General features: G+C 45.3%; 1 protein-coding gene across 2 annotated transcripts in view; it reads right to left on the reverse strand.

The window, feature by feature from the left end:
- Window positions 1-17,204, reverse strand: part of ANAPC2 (anaphase promoting complex subunit 2) — a 284,740-nt gene that overhangs the window by 19,282 nt on the left and 248,254 nt on the right. Inside the window, exons 11-12 of one of the 2 annotated variants that reach the window (XR_014962878.1) lie at window positions 6,119-6,291; window positions 2,832-3,067 (exon numbers count right to left, since the gene is read on the reverse strand). Coding sequence is in view for 1 of the 2 variants with exons in the window: in XM_085610066.1 (XP_085466192.1) it covers window positions 2,832-3,067; window positions 6,162-6,291 (366 nt within the window). In the remaining variant the exon portion in view is untranslated. The remainder of the gene's footprint in view (window positions 1-2,831; window positions 3,068-6,118; window positions 6,292-17,204) is intronic. The other variant, XM_085610066.1, reaches the window with a different exon arrangement.

Genomic DNA, 17,204 nt, shown 5'->3' on the forward strand with positions numbered 1-17,204 from the left:
CTTTTTGTTGCTTGTTTTTTGAACGGTGGATGCCACCCTGTACTCCCACTCCCCTTCCCAACCTGCTAACAGGCATTTTCCCACTGCATCGTTATTAAATCTGGTGCTGCAATGTCTGTCGGCAGGTTCAACGAAGGCTGTAGCCTGCATACTGTGCCATTTGCCCTTACCAAAAGCCTGAAACTATTCTCCTAAAACATAAAAAGGGGCTGTATTTAGGCAACTACAAACACAGCAGTGGTATGTAGGTAAGACCCCTTCACTTCCGTGTGTAAATCGATATAACACAAACTGTTTATATATTTGCACTTGAACTGAGAATAATGTCAAAATGAAGCAATCTTCCTTTAAAATAATTTAACAAGAAAGCAAAGCCTTATTTCTTTATCTAAAGCACAACAATAAACGGATGGATGAAATTTTAAAGCTAGTGCCAAGACACCTCTGCGTATTCGAGTGCTTAAGAAAACTAATAAACATAATTTTTGCACATTATATATCTGGAAGCTTTAACTTTCTAAGAGGTCAACCTCTAAAAAAGAGGCTCAATTCAGTGAGACTGCAGTAGTACTGTGCAACTATTACAATAGCAGTACTTACTACAAGAAATGACTTGTAGTCCCTGAACCACATTTGGCCCAGAGAAATGGCCTAACAATTACCACCATTACGAAAAACTATGCTCTTTCACCCAGAAATTGGATTCTTGCCTTCTACCCCTCTGAAAGCATTACAGGGGGCGATGAGGAGTTTTATTAAAAATTAAAATATAGTTAAATTCACATGTGTAGTATTAACATGTATGTGTATGTATGTGTTTTTTGTAAAGCGCACTGCTGCCGAGGCGTCGTGGCACTGTAGACCGCTGGGGAACCCGTCCTGGCTATCCCTGTGAGATGGTCCCTCATGGGTATCTCCAAGGTGAAACCAGGCATCCCCGGCGAATGTGGGGGGCCGTTGTGGAGATGAGGCAAGCTAATGCCCAGAGTTGCCGAGTGTGATCCCTGGTTAGAGTAGGCACCGAGGCGAGAATTATCGAGTCCGCTGGCCCTGGTCCAAGACCCTGCCGCGTCGGGAATTGAACCCTGGTCCCGGGCCGTCCTCTGCTTCCGGGTCTGCTGCCTCTAACCAGTGAGCCACACTACTCCACATGCAACTTATACTAAACCAAAAAGACATTTAAAAACGTGAAATTTTGTGGTAAGCAGTTATACTTCTTTTATTAGGCCTTTAAATGCCTAAAGCAGCTTTGCTTCACAACTGGCTTGAGTAGATGTACTGAAACATGCATACAATATTTAAAATGTTTATCTTTCCATGACTATGCCTTTAATCTCTTGAAAAAAAAATCTGGTTAATAAGAATGTTTTAAATGTTTGCTAAAGAACCTTATTGTTTAGTGGAATTATTAAAAAATAATAATTGCACAAGAAATGTACTGCTAGAATTTAAATATTGACCCTTTTAACCTATTTTTCCTCATTTTACAACCGAAGATGCGGTGCTAAATAAATATAATTTCTCTTTAAAGCTGGTGTTTCGATTTTGCATAGTTCATTGTTTAGCTAACATACACTGTTTTATTAAAAGGTTTGAAATGCAGCCATGATCGTGGGAAAAGAGGTCGTAAAACATATAGTCATAGTAATAACTTAGTTTCAACTACCTAACGGTCTGTAGTTCATGGTCTCGTATAGTGGGGAAAAAAAAGGAGTGAGCCTCTTCTCAGAAGATACCGAAAATTGATTGGACGAGAGGAGGATAATATGCAACATGGACTGCAACATTTCTTTTCCACTGTTTATATTAATGTGTGTTCCTAGAGTATATTAACGCTTTTGACCCATACACCATTACCCTTATACTTTTTCACATCCACTCCTGAGGCTGAATCCTAAAGGCTTAATACTGAATGCAGGAAGTGGATTTTGTCACATTTCTGAACCTTATTGCCGACTGTAGTTGCTACTGCATGGTTATTTTGCCTTTTCACTTTGAGATTGAGTTTCATAAACCTCTCTTTAGTGGAAGTTCAGCTGTAATTGATTAATTGAATTTGAGCGTTATGCTCTATTTCACTCTTTCACTCGAACTGGAACTCTTCAAGTGTTCGTACTGACACCTTTTTACCCTATTCTTAGAATAGTGATTCTTTCCTTTATGGAATGCGCTTGATGCATTATTATGATTTTGATCTAACCATTCTTTTATTATCGATTCTGATAACTGAACTAATTGAATACATTACAAGATTTTACTACACCTTGAGTGGAAATAAAACTCTTAAAACGAACTGAAACTCTCATTATTGACTGAACAGACATTGTGAATATGATTTATGTAGTGAATTGCTCCTAATTCTAAATAAATAAAAGGATTTTACTAAACCTTGGGTGGAAATAAAACCCTTAAAACTAACAAACTCATTACTGACTGAACTTAGGAATAGATATTGTGGGTATGATTTATGTGATGATTTGCTCCTAATTCTCAAATACGACGCCAAGGTCCGGTGCATATTTTGACCAAGGAGAAGAATAACAGGAAAAAAAAGAGAAGAGCGTGGATCATCCCTCTGTAAGAGAGAAAGCGACGATAAACCATATTATTTAAACTGATTTCTTGCTCCAGCAGGGGCCTTTCAGTAAAATTGACCTACATCTCAATTGTAAATTAAAAATAAACACTTAGGTAAGGTAGTTTTACATTTCAGTAACTGTTATTCGGCTCTTTCAATATCATGCATCAGACTCAGACTAATGATGTTGGATAGTGATTATTCTAAAAACAGACCATGTGCTATTGATAAATAAACGAATCTGAAAACAAACCTGGAGCTCCTCCTCCTTCTGGTCAGCCTGAGAAGCCATGGCTGAGTCTCCCTCTTCATCACTGTCTATTAGGACAACTTTCTCAGCTCTATCTTTCTGCTCCTCTTCAATCACTGTGAATGTTCCTTGAGGCTCCTCACGTAGCACGCCCTGCTGGAGCCACAATGTCATCTTCCGCCTCAGTGATGCTGCTGGTACCTTTACTGCCTCACTTAGTTCCTCCAGTGTCCACGTACCTAGAAAACAGGACGACAATCTATGTCACCAGTCAAATAGCATTTCAAAAGCTACACATAGAATACAAATATGTTGAAACACACAAGTGACTTTACTTTCCACGCAAAGGGTTCTTGTCTGCATGGACTTCTTCCGTAAATTCACTTTCAAAAATATTTTCCTGCATATGGTGAAAATGTTGAATATAGTGCATTTAGAAATAAACACTTATTTCTCTTGGTGTTGGAGGTGGAGAATGAAAGAAAGACGAGAACAATTGCACTTCATAGACAATAGTCTTGTTTCTTTAGGAAAGAAGAGGGCTGGAGAAAGGTGGCTAGAGGGCGGCCAGAGAAGAATAAAGGTACAGCTAGAGAAGAACAGAGGTACCTTTATGGCGATATTAGTACTCCTATACTCCATTTCTCATGGCACAACTGTGACCTATTGAGGGGATTGGAAACAACTTTTTAAGTTGTTAGAACAAAGGCTGTAAGGACGTGGTTCAGTGCATGCATGAGGCACACAGATCGGAAGCTGTTCACTCATGTCAGCTCTGTTATTATAAGCTTGTTCGGATAGATTATGCCACTTGCTCAAGGGAATGGAGGGAGAATGTTAATTGAAATGCAAGAGTACTACTATTCCTGCATACACTGTGGCTCTCTCCTAACTTTAACAAAAGGGACACATTGTTAACAGCCCAAACTACACACAAAATTATTTGTGAAAATAATCATTACTCTTCAAAGACAATTGAATGACTAATGCAAGCAGATAGTAGGAGGCTTCCATTAAACCTGCTTGAAAAATACCTCTGAAACAGTCTTAGAACTGGTAAACCGAGCACAGATGCCGTCCAGAGGAGTAAGGACATGCATTGCTATACGAAATGGATAAAAACCATACAGCGTTCAAAGGGAGTCTTACAGGCAGAATGATCTGCCGTCCACCCGTTTTAACCAAGTTGAACCGATCTTAAAGGCTGTTCAATCAAGGTAGAAACATATAACATCACTCCTATCCATGGTGTACTGGTTTTCGTTGGGTAGGGAGGCCCAAGGAATTGAAAATAAGCCAATAGTCTTTCACTCTAGAAGCTTATAAAAGGTAATAGGGGCAAATGGTAACACAGCACAGTTAATTGTGGAGGTCAAGCTGTCATAACGGTCAGGTCATTTTCAGAGCCAGCAAACCTCGTTTGCCTTGATGTTACAATGTGGTATCTCGGCCACCACTGCTGACTGTAAAAATAACAAAAGAACACTAACTTGCTCTTGTAATGCAATTAAGAGTTGCAGGCTGTGACAGACATCAGTTCTGGAAATAGAATCGATTTCTGGTTTCAAAATAACCATTTTACTTTCAACTCAAAACCATTAAGTATCACAACAAGAACTTGGCATCAATACACCATAAATCCTTGCCTAAAATATTCAGCATGAACCATTTGCAGCAGACTGTGACACAAGGGAGGTTGTAAGCCGCACTTATAAACAGAGTCTAAAGTGATTTTTGACCGGATTGCGAAAACTAACTGATCTCCTGATTTTGCACTTGCATCCAATGAACTAGTTTGGATGAACCCATAGAGTAGTTCAACGCTTGAATGACTACTTGCAGTGTCCAATATATCTGTAACCACGTCACCTGGATCGGCTGGCTGCTTACCTGGCTTTATCCATGGAATATTTTGCAGTGGCAGCAAATTACTTTTCACTCGAGAGCTAATGTATTGCTTAGTACCTAGGTTATATTGTATCTTACTTCCTTCTCAGTTTTTAATGCCTTTTCATCTTTAGCGTGAACAGTGCAGATAGCAGTCTTACATATACAGTAATTAAATGCAGAACATCTGTCACTGGACAGTGAATCTTGTCACCTTTGTATTCCAAGTTGTACCCCTAAATAAGTCACATCCAACGCACTTTGTGTTGTGTTTCCTTTTGGAACTTAGATACCATTTATGTTTTTATTTTTTACGTAAGTATTGTATTGCACATTTGCAGCTGCTTAACCATGCTCAACCTGTGCAAGAATCTTCTTTATTTCATACTGTTATTTTTCATTGTTTTTATATAGCTGCAGGGTAGCTACAGAACTGAGCCTTGACCTTTCTGTTCATGTCTGCATGCGGGCAGGTGCTTAACTTACGTTTCATGTTGTAATATGTGCCTACTTGACATTCTTTTGTTGCCAGTTCAACTCCATTTTATAATATGACTCAAGGTTTTTTTCCCTGCTATATCAATTTCATTTAACTCTGTGATGGTCACATTTTACCTCTGCTGGGCTGAAATCACTCCCTACTTCCTATCGAAGTGGCCTTGTGCGCCCTCATTCTACCTGGGACAACCAACTCCTATAAAATTGATGTCTCACCTCTACTAGTTATGACTGCACAAAATAGCACTGACATTTTTGCTTGGGAAAAATTTCTCAGCTATAAGGATTCTAATAATTATGAAAAATCTAGTCCCATAAATGCTAGCATTGTTTACAGCAGAAACACAACTGGGCTGGCCCATAGTGCACTGCTAACTTTTGCACAGCATACTTGCCTAAAGATAGTTGTAGGGGATACGTTGATTGCATGTGCGGTCATACATTCATTTTTAACATCACATTTAATACCAAAGACTGTAATGTTTTCTTTTAATTTACTATATCGAAAAGAACGTATGGAACTTCAATAAACTTTTGGAAATAAATACAATCTAAATATTGGAGCTCAAGGGCACCAATATTCCATTTCAATTTTACATTGTGGTCATAACATTCCCTCTATCACTCTTGCAGGATTACGCAATTTTGCCTTTGCAGTGATTTAATGCAAGACAAACCCAATTAGTGTACAGTGATTCTACCATGTACAATAGAACAAGAAATGCACAGCTCCATGTTTACATTCACCACTGCAGCAGGTTCAATAAAGGCCTGCTGCCTAGGCCATTAAGTTCAGATTCACCATAACTTCAGAAGCAAGGGAATATGGAATATGGAACGAATGCTTCTCAACTCCGCTGTAGCAAAGGCAGGGACTTAGCTCAACTGGTGCCTGGCCTGCCCACCTCCATTCCCCTGGTCATAGGACATCACGCCCACGAGCCTCACTCTGATTCTGGAAGTTCAGGATGATCGCTGCATGCACAGGAGACACGGAGAGAGACAGAGTTCTATCGGCCAGTTCCACGTCCAGGTTCACCAGTCCGAGGTGGTGCTTCCAATTTAGAGTCCGCATGGCCTGGAACAAAAAACAAAGACAATGCATGTCAGTGTTCTACAATACAGATTGTGGAGTTAGCATTAATATAGCCGATTTCAGTAGTGATAAAACCATGTTTGCTGGGGAATATCTGGCCATCTACTTAAGCGAAGGATTCAAAACGTATAACAAAAGAACCACTGTTGTAGTGTTTCTCGATTATGTTTTGCTGTTGCCAATACTTAGTGCAAAACACAAAGGAGGTCTATGAACATTAACATAAATCTGAACTGGAAAAAAGCAAAAATAACTTCAACAGATCTTGGAATATTACAGATATAGTACCCCAAAACAGAAGCCAAGGAGCAGTGAAACAGGCCCAATACTAAAGAAGTCGGTGCTCTCCAAGAACATGACAAGCAGATACTCTGTCCATATCGAGTTATATTATCCATCAAAAACTGTGCACAAAGCCAGTAAGAAGTGGGGTATTAGGTTTGGGAGACTACTGTTGATATAAATTTCAGGAAACTTTACCACATAGGAGTAGACTGACCATGACGGTGAGTCACCTGATGATCTGTCAACCATGAAAGTGCACAGGGATGATTTTTTTTTTTTAAACTGTATTGAATTTTGCGAAGGAATTGCCCCCCAAAGAAACGCAGAGGGCAAACACCCAGCAACACTTCTATTGGCGGTATAACAGATTTCTGAAGCCCTCCATGATCCAAACCACCCTCCCCTTCTCATCCCTGGACCTCTAATTGACAAAATATAGAGAAAAAATGAAAAAGGAAATATGTTACATGAGAGTAAGAAATAAGAGACTCAAAACCATTATCAAAAATTAGCTTGTTCTGAATACAAAAGCACGATATACCTCTTCACTATGGGCATTACATCTGGCAATGCCTCCAGATCGTCTTCAGGAATGTTCCTTAATCATCGAATACATTCCGGTTCCTCGCATTTTGGTTACCAAAGAATCATAAATGCTCTCAGCATCTTCAGGCACACTGATTACCACATGTCACTCCATGCATTTCTTGGGTTGCTGTTTGAGGGGGTAAACCCCTGCTCACCCAGAAGCAACAATTATTGTGAGGGTAAAGTCACAAGCAAACCCCAAATTAGCCTGTGCTCAACACCCTGGTAGCTTGGCACAGAGCAGTCAGGCCTAACCTAGAGGCAATGGTAAAGTATTTGTGAAACACATCAAACAGTAATACAGTAAAAACATCACAAAATGATCCCACACCAGATGTAGAAAAATAGATCAAACTGGGACAAAGTCATAAGTTTAGGCCGACATCGATAGAGCGCGGGCCGGCTACAGGGACCCAGTTAGGCCAGCTTAACAAGAGTACCTCAAATCCTGGTTGCAGAGCATTGAGAGGCCCTGCACTGAGGATGCGTCGCACAGCCAAGGCGATGCGTTGTTTCCGAAGTGCTGTGAGGCTGCAATGCAAGGTGCTGAATCGTTGTGGAGACTGGTATAGACAAGAAATTTGCGAGGCAAGGGTCGGTATCTGGAAAGTTTTGTACAACAGAGGAGATGCATCACTTCTGCTAGATCCACAGATGGGCTGGCAGAGCATCTTCAGGCCCATTTCCAAGGGTTCAGGAAAGGGGTGGCACCACTTGGCAGAGTAGGGCTCAAAGGTGGCAGAGTCCAGGTGCTGGGCTCAAAGTTGTTGGAGCCTTCTGTCCCTGAAGCTCTAGTCAGGAGGCCAGACAACTAGCCCTTGGAGTCACTCTGGGGTTTGGGGTTTTGGGTTAAACAGAGGCAGAGCCAGTCCTTCTCACACAGGCAAGAGGGAAGCAGGCAGCAGGGCAGCACAGCAGGGCAGCAGACCTTCAGAGCAGCAGAACAGCAATCCTTTTAGCGAGTTAAGTAATAATGGGGTAGCCCGAAATACCACTGGACCCGGGTAGCAAACAGTACATAAAAGAGCGGTCACAGTGGAAATAAATTTTACAAGATGCGAGATTGAGTTATTCAGATAACACCTTGATAAATTCAAACAAATGTGATTTTAATTATAACACATGATTATTAAAGACAGCATTATTGTCTGTACATTTAATTAAAATGGTGCTCGGAGAAGGGGATAGAGTGGTCGGGAAAGAATCTGTGCTAGTGAGGGTTGTAGGAAAGGAAAGGCAATGTGCAATATATACATCAGATACAGCTGAAACCTATCTACCCTAATGATGGCAAATGAATACATCAAACATGCAAATTGTAGCCGCAGATAATTAATCTCTGTTGACTATGCTTCCAAAGTAACATAAGACTGTTGACGTTTCGACCCCTATATACAATCAAGGTAATTTAATCCTTATCCTAGGGTCTTCATCAGGTCCAAGAGGGGGTAAAAAACTGAAGCGCACCGTTTAGAGGCCGCAAGAAGAATCATGCCACAGGTTAAGAAACAGTGGGCCCTAAGGCTCTCAAAGATTTGCAGTTTGACTAGGAATAGTGATGGGCTCCGTGGCCTCATACCAAATCAATACTGAATCTGTTCTCCCCTAGACAGATGGGTTGAACAGATTCAATTGTTTGATTTACAAGGAAATCCCGAAACATTGGATACATTTCTTAGGAGGTAACTGACCAATCTCAATGCCGCCAAACTCAAAAACGAGAGGTTGGGGTGCACCATCCGCCCCCGAACTTCGTGAGAAGGTCCGGCCTGCACGGCAACCGTATGCGAGGAAGGAGAGACCGGTGAAGCAGGTCCGTGAACCACCACTGTCTGGGCCATTCCGGGGCGATCCGGATCATCCGCGCCCTGGACTGGGACAGCTTGATGAGCACTGCCGGAATCAGGGGAATGGGTGGAAAAGCGTACAGAAAGCTGTTCGACCAATCGATCGAAAGCGCATTCCCCAGCGTCCCCCGCTGGTAGTACCTGGATGCGAAGTCTCGGCATTTGCTGGTTACGGCGGTGGCGAACAGATCTACGTCTGGAGTCCCCCACCTTGCGAAGACTTCTCCTAGTACTTCGTCGTTTATGACCCATTCGTGGTTTTCCTGAAGCAGCCCGCTCAGTGCTTCTGCCTGAGCATTCTGCACCCCTGGCAGATGCGTGGCCGTAATCGTCAGCCCTCGGGCCAGAAGCCAGTGCCAGGTCGCCTGCGCCTCCTGCGACAGAGTACGCGATCTCGACCCCCCCCTGCTTGTTGAGGTAATACATAGCGGTTGTATTGTCCGTCCGTATCAGCAGCGAGTTGGTCTGGAAAGACGGCAGGAAGGCCTTCAGTGCCAGGAAGACAGCTCTGAGTTCCAGGAAATTGATGTGGTACGTCGACTCCAACGGGGACCACGTTCCCTGAATCTGCTAGTCCCCGGAATGCACTCCCCAGCCTTGGAGAGACGCATCCGTCACGACACTTTTCGTGGGAATGACCTTGTGGCAGGGAACCCCCTGAGGAGGTTTTCCACCGAACACCACCACTTCAGAGACTGAAGAGCATGTAGCGACAGCCGTATCTTGTCGTCCAAGAAACCTGTCCTCTGATCCCACTGATCCTCCAAGCCCTCCAGCAGTGGCCTCATGTGCAGCCATGTGTGAGGAAGATACATGACGCCATCGATCCCAGCAGCGAAGACACCTTCCTCACTGTGTCGATGGAGCGGTCATAAGGGCCTGAGTCTTCCGAAGGAGTGACACTCGTCCCTCCTCCGAAGGAGACACGCTTACTGACAGCGTAGAGATGGAGGCCCCCACGTACTGTATGCACTGGACCGGCGTCGGGACAGACTTGGACACGTCGATGTGCAACCCCAGCTTGTTCAAGAGAACGCACGTCTTCTGGAAGTGCGCTTGTGCTTCCGAGAAGGAGTTTGCCTTGATCAACCAATCGTCAGAGGCGAGACCGGCCCCACCGTTGGGGAGGGCATGATTATGAGAACTCGAGCCGTCCGAAGGATCGAAGAGTGTCTCCCCTCCGAAGGACACACAGTTGTTGAGCCAAGACAGACCTCGTGAGGTTGGTGCGGCGGCCCAAACGAAGTAAGAGAGAGAAAGTCCGAGTGAAATGCAGGCGCGCTACCTGAAAGTAGCTGCCTTGATCAACCAGTCGTCCAGAAACGGATAGACAAAGACACTGTTACTCTCATATGCGCAGCCACTACATCCTTGCGTATGGAACATTCCGAGGTGTTGGCTTCAGGCCGAAAGGAGGCACAACGCAATGATAATGGTCGTTGCCCACTGTGAAAAGCAGGAACTCGCGATAATTTCCCCGCCAGGGGTACGTGAGAATCTGTGGCCTCCAGATCTAATGCGCATAGTACGTCTCCCTGATGAAGTTGAGGGGAAATCTAATGCAGGGACCTCCAACGGAATTTATTACTCTTTGACCCCCCGAGTCGGCTTGTCGCACGCCGAACACGGGTCCAAACTCGGTCATGTCTCCCTTGCACACTAGAAGGAACAGCGAGTACCATCCCATTCCATTCCGTCCCCGAGGAGCCGATCCTATCTTCCTTTACTGGAAGAGGGTGGTGGCCTCTTTCTTTAACTCGCGCATCTAGCGCGATTGAGTTGGAGGGGCTGGAGGAGAACTGGAAGAGTCGTACGACAGTCAGCACCTGAATGATTCAATGGCGGCCCGAGACCGCAGAAACAAAATCTGGGAGGCATACCGCCGCTGGAGAGGGCAGGCGGCCTTAAGCCGTTCTCCATGCCCCTCCCCACCTACAGCCTTCAAAGCCTCTGCCTCGGCCTTCATGCAGGCCACCTCGCTATCCACATGGGAGCACAAGAGTTGCGGCAGAGAGCGGGAGATTAGAAACACCCTGCTGTGCCGCAGGCTTCAGAGATGTCAGACAAAGACGAGTATGTCGCCGTAGAACAAAACCATGGCGACGCCCAGGTTTCGCCTGAAGCGAAATATCTGCTGCAGAGCCGAAGAAGATATCCCATCATGCCCTCTAGACTATCCCTGTCTCTGGGCAGGAGATCCACCCTTTGGGGAAGGACCTCACACAGGGATTTAGCACAACGGCCCAGCAAGAGGTTTCATCTGTAGAGTCTTACGCATCACCGATGTCAACTATACAGGCCGCTCCGAAGCCAGAATCCACTGGCCGGTGACCGCATACGAAATTTCCTTTACTGGAAGTCAAGAACCACACACCAGTGAACAACCCGCTAAGGGGGAAATTCGTAAGAGCAGGAGAGCCCCTCTCCCTACTCACGGAAGATGCATCCCTGGCATGCCTGACCCGAGACCTTCCATAACGGTGACGACGGGATCTTATGGAAGACAGCGGAGTCCATGGGACCGATGCCGGCTGAGGAGCCACAGGCCCCTCGGAGAATGGGAGATGAGCCGGAGAGAATTCTGTGGCATCCCCGTGGTATCACCCGTGGGGGCGGAGCAGGAGGCGACCTAGATGGTGAGCCGGTACGCAGACACTCCCAACTAAGCGAAGGGACCAAAGTCCCTCGCTTCTGAGCGGACCACGTATAAGTAGCCCCCGACTCCGAAGGGTTCCTCTGCGTCCAACCCCAGCTCAGCGTCGAGAGTCGACGTTGCCGGGAAAACGAAGTCCCCGCCTATGATGATAGGCTCCCTACGGAGCGAGGTCCAGAACGGGACCTCCCCATGACATCACCATCACTGCGACGTCACCACCACAGCGGTGTCGACCCTCACTTCACTGCGCCTCGACGCCGAGCATCACTGCGCCTCGACGCCGAGCATCGCCTCGACGTCAAGCATCGCCTCGACGTCAAGCATCGCCTCGACGTCAAGCATCGCCTCGACGTCAAGCATCGCCTCGACGTCGCGTATCACTGCGCCTCGACGTCAAGCATCGACGCGAAGCATCGCGTCGACGCCAAGCATCGCATCGCAGTCGACGCCAAGCGTCGCATCGACGTCAAGCGTCGCCTCGACGTCAAGCACCGCCGTCGACGTCAAGCATCGCCGCGTCAAGCACCGCCGTCGACGTCAAGCATCGCCGTCGACGTCAAGCATCGCCGTCGACGTCAAGCATCGCCGTCGACGTCAAGCATCCCCGTCGACGTCAAGCATCGCCGTCGACGTCAAGCATCGGCGTCAAGCATCGGCATCGCCGTCGACGTCAAGCATCGCCGTCGACGTCAAGCATCGCCGTCGACATCAAGCATCGCCGTCGACGTCAAGCCTCGGCGTCGCCGTTGACGTCAAGCATCGCCGTCGACGTCACGCATCGGCGTCGACGTCAAGCATCGGCGTCGACGTCAAGCATCGGCGCCGCCGTCAAGCGTCGGCGCCGCCGTCAAGCGTCGGCGTCGACGTCAAGCATCGCCGTCGACGTCAAGCATCGCCATCGACGTCAAGCATCGCCGTCGACGTCATGCATCGACGTCATGCATCGACGTCATGCATCGACGTCATGCATCGACGTCAAGCCCTCGACGTCAAGCCCTCGACGTCAAGCCCTCGACGTCAAGCCCTCGACGTCAAGCCCTCGACGTCAAGCCCTCGACGTCAAGCCCTCGACGTCAAGCCCTCGACGTCAAGCCCTCCTTGACGTGGGCTTTTTCTTGGGGCGATGGGAGAGCCTTCGGTGTCATACCTGCTCTCGACGTCACCGTCCTCGATGCTGACCACAGCATGGGACGTGGTAGAGGAGCTACCCTCTCCTTACCCAGAGGCTGAAGAAGATGCCTAGACAGGTGTCAAAGACATAAGACACAGGCAAGCACAGAAGACAAACTCTGTGAGCTTCAGCTGTGGCCTTTATCTCCTACCGCAGTCAAAGCCCTTGTATAGAGACAAGACAACTGCAGAAATTCTGCTAAAAAACCACAGCAGAATGGCGAAAAAGGCCAAAGACGTCGAGTGAAACTTCAAAATCCAGAAAAAAAATCACTAAAAATGAATAAAAGCTCAAAAAATGAAGAGCTACTGCTCCAGGGTCCTGCTAGCAGGAGCCGGAAAAAAGAACTGAAGGTAGAAGGGACCTGCTGTGCATTCTGGGATACTGGGAAGGTTCTGGAAATCTGGAAAGTTTTCTTAAAGGCACAGTATCCTGTTCTCAGCCACATAATGGCAGCCTATGGGGCTTGTCTGTCCATTCCTTCCTCTCTATCATTCCAGAGGCTTTTGCTGGTAGAGGCAGGGTTTTTTCCTGTGTGGAGAAAAGCTGGACAGGCAGTGCTGTTTGTGGATGTTGGTGTAATTCTAGTTGAAGTACTGGACAGTGTAGCCTGTGGGTATAGGCTGCATTATCTGTCTTTAAATTAAATTCTCTCTTAAAGGTGGATGCAGGTCTGCATGATTTGACACCTTAAGAGATTATTTTTATTGCTCCGGGGTCCGCGCACATGGGCGGGACTATTCACTAGATTATGACTATACACAGAGATCCCCTACTACAGAACTGACCAATCTCATTCAGATGTGTGGAAGTCCAGACCCACTTTTTCTCTGATTGTTCATCCCAATTGTCCATATCAGAGAAGGAGTCTTTGCACGGCTCAGAGTCTGAAAAGCAGTATTGTACCTCTTCTATGAGAAGCTGACCCACTCTACTTAATCTGTCTGGAAATTCCATCAGAGGCAATGGGACTGGTAGTAATGTCAATTGTTGTGAAGGCTGGTCCAGCGCTGAGTGAGGGGAACCTGGAAATATGGTAAGTGGAGGTGGCGTTTGTGATCGATACGAAGGTGGGCTGAGGCCACAGTCACAGCAAGCATTACAAGAGGAAGGATCAGCACAAAAGGATATGGTGTTGGCAGTGTACCGAAGGCATTGTTCAGAGGATCATGGGGACCAAAGGTGCACCAAATGGGACATGGCATCACACATCGCACTGAAGAAAAGTGCAGGATCAATGTTGGGCAATTCGAGGAACGGCTGACCGAGCTAGGGGCCTTGGAGATAGCACTGCAGGCTGTAGCAATTTCTGGATCTGCACCAGATCAGAGTGTGCTGCAGGAATCGGATCCTCGATTGGAAGTTCCACAAGCTACAGTTCTGAAGAGGAGTCTTGCAGAGCAGGGGACTGTCCTTGCAACGTATCTGTAGCTTGAAGTTGCATTACCGCATCTTTTTATGGTTTCTTCTAGATAACTCAGATGACACCACTGACTGAAAATCTTGATCTTGGTGTGTATTTCCACTTGGCTCAATGTTCTTCCTGAGCTTGGGCACTGGACAGCTGGGCCTCACATTCCGTGATAGTGTTGGGATGCATACTCCAGCAGGAGATGCAGACCTTCATGTCGTAGTCTGACCCTAAGCACCGGAGACAGATGTTGTGTAGGTCTGTGCTATGCATTTTTTCCATCATAGTCCCTGCAAGTTTTAAACCCTGAACGTTTGACTAATTACATCATGTTCTGCACCTACAATTCTGATTTGAATTCGGCAAACATAGAAGTGTTCCCTGAGGAAAGTTGACGGTCTGAATTTGTGTCAGAAAAAAGTGAACCAATGTCATGGTGCTGGTTTGAGTGCTTTATGGCTCCAGTGATATCACAATGATGTCGCTTCAGACACCGAAAAGAAGGGAGTGCCTCTCACCAACATAGAAAGCTATTGAAAAGTTTATGTAATTAGTCTGCCACCTGGGATGTTCAAAATCCGAGGAATCTGCAGGTAAATACTGCTTGTTTGTGAATTCACCATGGTCATTGTTTTCTCTCTGTACTGCAGTTAAAGACTGCTTTTAAGCTTGTGAACGTCTACACGAGCCACAAAACTGCAAATATAAGACAACAATCCAAAAAGGAGAAAACCAACTTCCTTCATAGTCTCTATCCTGGACAGCATCCTCACTGGAGTGACAACCATTTAATTAGAGATCACAATGATACTGGGGAGCCCTTACTGCTTGCACTGGAGTGAGAACTATTTAATTAGAGAACAAAATGACATAGGGTAGCCCTTGCAGTTTGAGGGATTTCAGGAGAGCTGGGAATTCATGCCCAAAAGCTAGTGATGATACCCGCACATTTCAATTTACAACTCAGCTAGGTCACTTTTTTCTCAAGATGATGTGCTACACAAGTATCAGACTACGTATCACCCTAAGTAGGATGCTACAATGTCACAGAAAGGGCTTTAGTAACTCGTCAGGGATCTGAGCTGCAAGCAATTGATAGTTAGTGCAAGCATCCAAGGTAGCATTGAGATGATCAATGTTGGTAATTGAGGAAACCCCTCCCAAGTCTTATAAAGCCCCTGATCTCTCATATTTCAATGTATTCATCTGTGTGTTTGGTGGTCTCAGGAATACGAAGGATCTTTGAAACTGCAGATCTTGTCAAATTTCCTAAAATGATAAATCACAGCATTATCACTGTCATGAAAGCGAAGTACCTCCCATACATTAATAGGTTGTTCAGAGGCCATTTGAAGATGCAGTGCAGAAGCAAATTCAAAATAGAGACAGGACTTGACTTTGAGGTCTTTCATGTCCGAATTTGTCCTAAGGTCTTAGCATACGTTGGTCCCGGCCTGGGATGAGCCCATGCTTTGGTCATTGTGAAATCATTGCCATTGGACATCTCAAGTGCCTTTACAAAAATGCTCTTTCCGTATAAAAGCATGGTTCTTGCCTGCCTTGGCTTTCCTCAACATGGTGTTCCTCAACATGCCTTTTCTATCATCGGATCTTTATAGACAATCATAAACTTCGAATATGGTCTCTCACGTGTGGGCTCTTCAATGAAGAATCCCATAACAAATAAGTAGGATTTCAAAAAAGTACATATCCTTACTTTTATTTTTTGCCCTGCATCTATTTTTCAACACAAGCTTTTTACTGTCAGTCTATAGATGTGTGTAGCCGACTGCTAGCAATACCTAACAGCGTCTCGCAGATTTTTGCATTGTGTTGCTGAAACTACTATATTGCAGGCGAAGCAGCTAAAGTCACATTCTACTTTAACATTTCAAATGTATGAAATAACGGCATCATCCTGTGGCTACTGCAGGCAAGTCAGATGTATTTGCTCTTCCAAATATGGAGCTATCTTGCCCAACTTCAGAGAATAAAAGCTCTTCTTCGCAACAATAATTCCTAAATGAAGAGCTCAGAAGGGAAGTATTGGTTTACTACCACTGTGCAAAATTTGTCAGAAGACAGGGCCTCTAGTGGCTGATAGAAAAGAGCTGGGGGAGAAACAATCACTTTCAGCACTTACCTGCCAGAAAACAATCTTAAAGGAAAGGGTTAGTGATAGTCTTCCAGATAATATACAATCACGATTTAGATTGCTCTCTAGTACTGAGAAAGCCATACTGCAATTAGCGAACTACGGGCGGGAACATCAACGCCGGAAACGGAGTTGGGCTCATCTGACCACAACTCTAGGTACGGTGCATGTCCCAACACATATTTTTGTTGGGATCTCTTCGCGTGACTATCATATAGTTTTTTTTTAATCTGTTTTCAAAATAAAAAAGAACACCGCCTAATTAAAGAAGGAGAGAACCAATACTACATGATACTTTTTGATGGATTGAATAGCGACGTTGATATACGATAGAGAAATTTGATTACCATCTCCAAGAAATACTTCAAAGTGTGATTACCTTTTCATGCGACTGTCAATGCAATTGCTGACACTATAATTGCCCTGAAGAAGTTCTGTTTATAGAACGAAACGCGTTGGCTGTGGTCCCTTAAAGGGATCAATAAAGAAGCAACATTATGTATTTTTTTTAATACGGACTGAATACTTTGACTTGTCTGATTACAATTGGATATGTGGTGCAGCTTTGAACTTATATTCTACCCTGGGGTCAAGGGTGGTGCCTTTGGACAGAGGGCACTTTTGAAGCTTGCACACGGATTTGTTTGGCAATAAACAAAAAACTGGTTTAACCTCTGAAGTTGGTGCCCTTGCAGGTGAATTGGTCCACTGTTCAGGTCTATGTGTTGACATACAGCAATTAGAAGTTGATGTCCTCCACACTTGATAAAACATACTCCTAC

The sequence above is a fragment of the Triturus cristatus genome, chromosome 1_2 (genome assembly GCF_964204655.1).
Source record: "Triturus cristatus chromosome 1_2, aTriCri1.1, whole genome shotgun sequence".
Lineage (NCBI taxonomy): Eukaryota > Metazoa > Chordata > Amphibia > Caudata > Salamandridae > Triturus > Triturus cristatus.